The 8,144-nt window shown below is 41.6% G+C and overlaps 1 protein-coding gene across 5 annotated transcripts in view; it reads right to left on the bottom strand.

Annotated features, from left to right (window-relative positions):
• LOC109485017 (alpha-N-acetylneuraminide alpha-2,8-sialyltransferase-like) overlaps positions 1-8,144 on the bottom strand; it is a 35,961-nt gene continuing 27,817 nt past the window's right edge. For all 5 annotated transcript variants that reach the window (XM_019788406.1, XM_019788407.1, XM_019788403.1 and 2 more), the window contains exons 2-8: positions 6,193-6,377; positions 5,498-5,836; positions 2,444-2,585; positions 1,948-2,060; positions 1,336-1,425; positions 820-1,079; positions 1-316 (exon numbers count right to left, since the gene is read on the bottom strand). In XM_019788406.1, coding sequence (XP_019643965.1) covers positions 81-316; positions 820-1,079; positions 1,336-1,425; positions 1,948-2,060; positions 2,444-2,585; positions 5,498-5,836; positions 6,193-6,362 — 1,350 coding nt within the window. In that variant the 5' untranslated portion in view covers positions 6,363-6,377 and the 3' untranslated portion in view covers positions 1-80. The remainder of the gene's footprint in view (positions 317-819; positions 1,080-1,335; positions 1,426-1,947; positions 2,061-2,443; positions 2,586-5,497; positions 5,837-6,192; positions 6,378-8,144) is intronic.

Raw genomic sequence — 8,144 nt, 5'->3', positions numbered from 1 at the left:
AAAGAAAACCCCTAACACCCTATGATTGACCAACCAGATGAAACTATATTTTGGGCTGCTCAGAATGTCGCTTGTGTTCGTCAGGAGCACCTGTCCGTGGTCATGTGTAGGACGCCGCGGTTGTGAAGACTGCGCAGGACAGCGAACTCTTCCGGGATGGAATGTTGGCGAATTCTCTTGTGCTTGGCGGACATGGTGACGTTGTCGTAGTAGTGGTGGGTGAGCACGCGGCCCTGCCTGTCGTGGTCGAACGGCCAGAAGCCGTACAGGTGAGTCTCCTCGCACAGGCTGAGGGCGGTACCCGCCAGGTACAGACCTGGGAACGAGAGCAAAGAACGAAACGGATGTTAACGCTACGTCATTTCCGGGACTACTATCAGGCAGTGGTCCTGCTTTGAAGCAGTCAAATTGGTCGTTCGTGTTTTTCTTTAGTTTTCAGCAAGTAACAGCGTTAATTCAGCAAGGCTACGAAAAACACATGGCATATCCTAAGCTGAAAGCAAAAGAAAAAATTCTTTGACGATAATCTAAATATAACATTAATACATGTAAATCTAATTAATTTGGGTCTGTTCTAAGCACGATGCCGACTCAAATGCTGCAAAAGGCCATCATGTGCTGGCTTGTCACAAAAGTACTACAAATAGTGTTATGTACTACCGCAGATTCGCAATACCAGCTTTGTATCCCTGTGCATTTTTGGACGGGGGGGCGTCACTGAATGCTGGATTTTTTATTCACCCTCTCGTATGTATTACTTTTGGGGTCCGTAAAATTTAGTCAGTGTGGCCTTAATACAAAAATAAAAACATATCTCACCTGACGTTAACCTTCTTTCGTTGATCTTGTACTGTCCTTTCCAGAATTTTGTAGCCAGAGCTAGGTGCTGCGGGTGTCCGAATATGACAGTGGCATTGGTTCGTTTTCCCTTCACACTTTGCACTGTTCGGTAAGCGTTGAAAGATAACGTTGTACACATCCTATACGTGAACGCGCTAAAATACATGAAAGCATCTTGAAAGTGTGACGTGTAGTTCAGAAAGGTGTCCCTATTGACTCGAAACCGGAGGCTCCGAAATCTGCAAGAGACGAAAAAAATGTTCTTGTAAATGTCATTCGTCAAAATTTCATCATTTTTTAAAAATCTATTCACATATATTTTCTGAGGCTTGGACAAAAGTAATTACTAGTATGACATTACTCTTTGAATATTGAAAATATGTCCTACAATTTTCTTTTATATTATTTTACTCTATATATTCTTAATGTCTTCACTTTTTCAGATGACGTTATTTAAATCCTTCCTCTTACTATCATTCCGTTTTGTACACTTACCTTTCTTTCAATATTGTAGGATTTGCGGTAACTAAGTTTGTCTTCTTGCCTACATCTCTAGAGTAGTTCCCCATATATGGCAGGTTTAGCCTGAAACAGAAAAAGAAACAGCATTTACAAAAGGTATAAATGTTAACATTGTGACAAGTGGTGGACACTGAAACTCTTCTCAGAGGAGAGGGGGTTTATATCAGGTGGTCATTTTCAGTTGAAACATTTTATATATGAAGAAATAATTGAGTAACAAAGTAAAGAGGTTCTTTTTACACACCGTCTGTCACCTTCCTCAGAACAATTCCGGCATCTGTTCTCTGTAACTGGTTTTGTTTAATAACTGACCACACTTATGTGCGTTTGGGACCGCATTGTAGATACAGTTCCCTGTATATGTGTAGATATGTAAATATTGTACGTTTGGAAATGCATCTATAGCAGCGACACCTGTGCTGCAGTACAATGTGAACCAGTCAGAATGCCCTGAGGAAGGTGACAGACGGTCACCGAAACGTTGGCTGAATAAAAGACTTGGTTGTGTAAAAACCATCTCTTTACTCAGTGACTTACCAACCTGGTAAAACTATTCACGGAACAGTACGGACAGCACGGTATTACCTGATGACGAAGTCTGCAGAGTCGATCTTCTCCCCACAGCCGCTCTTCAGCAGGATGCCGCCGTTCCCCACCACACTGCACGTCTTGTACTTCTTAAAGCCGAACGGCTGATCCTGAGGAAACAGGCTCATGTCTTAAAGACCCTGCCACACATTAAGAACCTTCGCCCGACCAACAATCAACCATGGTTGGCTGAAGTTCGGAAGCAGTCTGACCAGATTTAAACCATGTCTACCGTTTCATAAGAATCGAATTTGAGTTAAATTTGACTCAAATTTCACGGCCAAACACGTCGGATGTCAGGGATGTCAGAGCTCACTCTTTGAGCAACTTGAGGATTTTAGCTGTGTGAGGTTCGTAGCCATTAAAGACAACAGTACTTTCATGTAATCCAACAATAAGTTTTGGTATCCCTGACAGTATTAAGGAATGCCTGTTAGAAGAATATTAAGTATGGTAACTTGAAGAAATTTGCAAAAAGAGATCTTAATCTTACCCTGGGTAACCAGTTGTACAGGTCTCTGGTAACGTTGATGTAATATTTCTGCGCCTCGTACTTCAGAAGTCTGTTTAATTGCACGTTTTTCTGTGTCATCACAAAGACGTCCTGTGTCTTTGTTGCTTCTTCCACAAGAGTCCTGTGGGGAGGAAAGATCAAGAATTAAAAACAGAAAACTTAGATCACGATACGCTATGAATAATGAAAATCATGCCCTCATTTTGTCATGCATATTCTACAGCACAACACAATCTACAACACCGATAGGCAAAGGATTTCATATCTTTATATCAGACATAAAGTTTATAGCCTGGTTACCAGACATGTTTTTGCTCCTGAGTCATTCCTTAAAGACTCGGAAGCTAAAATAAGCCTGGCAACCAGGCTATAAACTCGTTATCATCACTTACTGAGCACAGTATTACCACAACTGTTATTCACTGCATGTACTAGTACAATTTTATGTTTTCCCTTTTATAGATGCAGAGGGAAAAGAAAGAAATGCATAATTAAGTGCAATGATTGCTATCAATCGACAGGAGGGCCACAGTGAACAGCATTTCTAAAATGTTTATGAGAGCAAGTATGTTTACGTAGACTATGGTAGTCCAAAAACAGTCATATCATGTTTCCCATTGCCGTCCTTTCATTCCTTTGTATTGAAGATGTTATGTTTAGATTTTAATGTTTATATTTACTACTCAACGTTTATATGTAAATAAACTGGATATTCTTTCATTTACTTCATATTTCATTATGAATATTTTGATGTTTTGCTGTTATTTTTACATGTATGTGAATATATAATCATGGCAGAAGGCACACTACATCAATCTGCAGTGCTGCTTGGGTGGCCTTTACATTGCAATTTCAATAAGTTAAAATAAAAATAAAATATAAGCTTTGAAACAGCTGCAGATATACCGACCTGCGCCAGTCTTTATAAACGTACTTCTTTACTTTCAGTTGATTTGAACACAGATAATATAATAGCGTCCTGCAAATATTGCATATGACAATGAGAAAGCTGTCATTTTGAAACACGGTCCATAACTGGCCAAGTTACACATGTCCGTTACACATTTTGTTATTTCAACCTGTATTTTGTATGAATGAATGTATGTTTTATGTTCTTGAGCAGAGGATCTCTTATAAGCACATTTGTGCTTGCTATCTAATGCTCATAAATCCATGTGAATAAAATAAAATAAAATAAATAACTGGCCAAGTGACCGAAGGTTAGCCATTCCCGCACGTTTAACCGCGACCCGCTGCCCCCGAAATGTCAGACGGAAATAGTGGCGATGCTTCCGTGTGCGGAATGAAAATAGCTGCTGGCAAACTATCCCGCCATTCGTATCTGACAGCGTGCAAATCTGGCGGGTTAGAAATACCCATCTGCAGTCTGCATTTTGCAAAGACATTTTCAATATTGCAGAAGAAAAATTAAGCAACCTGCAATTTTGTAGACGGAGAAAATCAGGCTTAAGATCTCAATGGTGTTTAAGCACTTTGCGTTTACTGACTCTATAATACAAAAGTAATTTTGCATGTAGTTTTCAAATTCCATATAAAATGTTTGCCATTTTGTACATGCTATGGGTTTAGATATAGACTTTTAAGTGTGTATTTGCAAAAGGTATTTACGAATTACAGAATAAAATTTTGATATTCTGCAATTTTGCAGAGCACTGAAAAATGTATTTCGACCGCTGCCCCGTGTGATCTTTATCTGTAAATGGACTCAACATGTTTTTAACATGGCATAAATATATAATGACGTGTGCCTGCTATATCCACAGATCCATACCAATAGATATCCTATTTCATCTTTGCATTGAAAAACACTTCTGAGTCGTATTCCCCCGGGACCAAGATAACACTATCGATTGCATTACGTTAAGTACCCTAAACTGTAGCTAACGCAATCACCGTAACGTTATCTACGGCTCTGTCGGATGTGGAGAAACGAGACACAAGGTATGTGATAAGCCTATTGGCCGATGTAATGTACGTGGGTATGCAGGGGCGACAAGCCCCATGGGGATCGTGCATTAAAACAGTTGATAAAAAAACAACAACAACAAAAACACGCAGCTACAATATGCCTCTGTCGGAAGAATCACCATTTTCGGCAAATAGGATAAGGTCGATCTATTACTATAACGTAAAATTGCTCGGCATCGTCTAAGTTAAACATTCAATCACACTACTGGCCGGTAGCTACTGATATCATTCAAATAGACGGTGGTTGCCATAAAACCTGAATATCTTTTAATGTTGTACATGTAAGCTACTGAACGTGAATCGAAAATTGTACCGGCAGAGACTCCGATTGGAATCTCTACCGGTAGAATCGCTGATTCAACCTAGTTTGAGTTCACTGTTTCCAGAGCCTACACAGGCCAGTTTCTCGGCTCAAGGAAATCATACCACAGCCCCCCTCAGTTAGACCCTGATCCACTCTGGGCCTGGCGTGCTATGGGTCTGGCATCTAGGCTAATCCAACCAGATCGGCGTCTCTATCCTGACATCTATATATTCAGGAGATGAATTATGTTGAGTGCTGAACAGTTCAGGCCCGCCCCTCCCCATTATTGGACATTTACAACATCAATCAATCAAGCAATGGAAAGTAAACATTGTGTACAAAACAAGTAACTGGTAATACAAGTCCTCTCTACTTGTGTGTGGTACCACTTTGTGATATATTTCTGTCTTTAATGTGTATTTGCTGGGTATGACGCCATAACCTTACCAGTGGCGATTTAATGCCATGAACACCGTCGACAGATTCACATCACCCTGGGCTATATGATAATAAACGGTGGATAATAACGTTAATGACCCACCTACAATGTATTCCTCTGTGCATATGGTGTTCATAAGGCCTGGTCATTTCCACGTCTAAATGAACTGCCTCCTTCGCTGCGCTCACTCGTCGGTTCAATCGGTGGTTATAGGAAACGACCTGGCCTTATGATGCCATGTACACCTCAGGCAAGTCATTAACTGTTAAGTCATGGTGTTCATAGGGAGAGATAATGTTACCTGAACTCATCTGCAGCTGTAACGTTGAAGACCCAGTTAGGATTGTCTGTCGGGATGGCTTCAGGTGGTGGGGAGGTCGTGGCGGGAGCCGTGCCGTTATCCTTCGTCCCCGACTCATGAAACACGTTCTCCTTCCCAACTTGTCTCACCACCTTCTCATCATCCTCCTCCTGCTTAGTGTCTACATTGTCTTTGTCATCAGACTGTGGATCTTCTTCCTCCTCTTCTTCGTTGTCAGATTTTTGAGCAGATTCCTCCTTTTCTGTCCGTTGGAAGTCCAGAGGACGGAAGGCTGTTTCGTCTGGTCTGGGGACGTCATGGCTTTCGTCATCTGTTAATCTATGAAAAGTCACAGGTTTTATTTTAAAGTAAAGTCACTTAAAAACTAGAAAGGTGACACTTGCAAAGCAAAAGCATACTGTTTACCTTGGCATATGGTCTGCTCTGTTAATTCTTACTCGAACACATTCATATACTATGGTGACACTGATGTTTAAATCCCTCCTGCTATAAAACTGCAACATGATGTAACCCAACACTAGTTACCATGGTGATAGACTGTCTGGTTCAGGTCATTGACCTTTTGTGTTTGGAGAAGAGGAAACTGAGCAAAAACAATGTTTTCCTTCAGAAAACATAAAAATTAGTATGGCGATTAGTATAATATGGCCTATAGAAAGGACTCGCCCACATACCTGCTGGGTGCTTGCAAGGCAGCTGCCCGGAGGTCCTGGAACTCGCCTTCCTTGCGGATGAATTCCGTCACGTGTGTTTCACGTGGCTGCATCACGCGGAGGAACAGGACTACATTGCACACGATGGACACGCCCAGCACCAGGACGCATCGCCGTGACCGCAGCTGCATAATACTACTCAGCCTCTGCAACACACACACACAGGAACAAACATTAGCGTCGGATTTACTAGTATTTATTTCTTTTTTTTATTCCAACATGTAACACCAGACGTGGTGACGGCACACTCAAGTTTATCAACTTCATATTAATTATATTAATGTCACCACCAACACAGGGGACAAATACATGACAGGACAATACTCATTTTCACCTGAGCAAAGTGAGGAAAGTCGTGTTAAGTGTCTTTTCCAAGGGCACAAGATCGGTGGCATGTCAGGACTCGAACCCGGGACCTCTAGGTTCCGAGTCGCGCACTCTGCCGCAACGCCACACGACCCCACCCGTGTTTATTTCTGTGTTCTTTATCTAGGGTCGGATTATCTATCTATTCATTTTTTGTGTTCTTTATCCGGCACTCATCAATGATTCACCACTGCTGTGCGGGGTGGCCCTGGGTACATTCATACACACAATACGACAGTAGTAGAGTACAAAACAATATCTCTCCATATAGTCTGGCCTAGATAAAGGTAGGCCTAGGGAATTTAGCATCGAAGTTCATCTGATGCGCCAAGAAACATTACTCAAGCAACTGAGTTGAGATATGATATGATTTTGGAAAGGTAGTGGGTGCTACCTAAAACGTTCAAAAATTTTTAAAGAATGTTTACAAAATTATATGCGGTTGCTTGAGTAATTGTTTTTGACGAATGTTATTGAAGTTATTACCTGGACGTCTAACCTTCATCGACGTATCAAGTTCATCTGAGTTGGTAAAAGTTGGTCAAAGTTCGTGGGCAGTCGGTACCGCCCGGGTACATCAGGGCACACCGACCCTCACTCAACCACGGGGGACGGGGGGCGGTACAGACTTCCGACGAACTTTGACCCTTGCTGATGTCACAAATATCTGGCGATCAATAAGGTTGCATAATTGTACCAGTTCAATAATTAGGACTTAAATGACAATCGTTCAACAATCAGAAGTTTGTTAATAATAATTTAACTATAGTAGTGTAATGATAATCATTTGATAGCAAAGAGACAAAATGAAATGAAAATGGACCCTGCTGAATAGAGTAATAATTTTAGGACCAAGAAAATTCAGTAGGCAAGGCAACTCCCCCCCACCACCACCACCATTCCTTATTCACTTTCTAAGCAACCTTTCTACAATATATAAATAATTGGCCCCCTGAATTTGACCCTGAGCAATAGTCCCTCCAAGTAACTCAAACGACCGTGGTAAAATTTCCTTCTGAGCATGGCCTAGGAACTGGCCCTGGAAACAGTCTGGCATCCAAGCTACATGTTCCGCATAACCTTTAGAATTAAACTTGCTTGCAAGTTTTAATATAAGAAGACCTGGTATCCGGTACACATCGTTGGGGAGCGAGTCTAAGTTTCACGAGGCTGGAGACCAGGCTAACACCGCATACCATGACTGAACCCAGCTGAAAATAGCCGCTCAATCCGAGATCAGCCCTTCTGTTAGTTTACACTAGATACAAACCGGTGTTCACTTACCAGTTCCACGATAACAACTCGTCATGGCATGTACCTACAAGCACTATCGCACGACAGATATACCCTTACACTACAGCAACCTGCGTGGAGATGGTATATTCAAACGTGCCATGTATACGTATTTCGTATAATCAGGACGTTTTGAATTCAAGCTAGCCAGCTGCTATGGGTAGCTACTAGCCTCTACCAGGCACCGCGGATTGCTGGAAAAATAGTAGAAATTGGCCGAAATAAAGGGATAGTATACCAGAGAAGATCCAGGG

Source organism: Branchiostoma belcheri, unplaced genomic scaffold (assembly GCF_001625305.1).
Source record: "Branchiostoma belcheri isolate BF01 breed outbred unplaced genomic scaffold, Haploidv18h27 scaffold72, whole genome shotgun sequence".
Classification (NCBI taxonomy): domain Eukaryota; kingdom Metazoa; phylum Chordata; class Leptocardii; order Amphioxiformes; family Branchiostomatidae; genus Branchiostoma; species Branchiostoma belcheri.
Note: the sequence above shows the minus strand (reverse complement) of the source record. Positions and strands in the feature narration are given on the sequence as shown.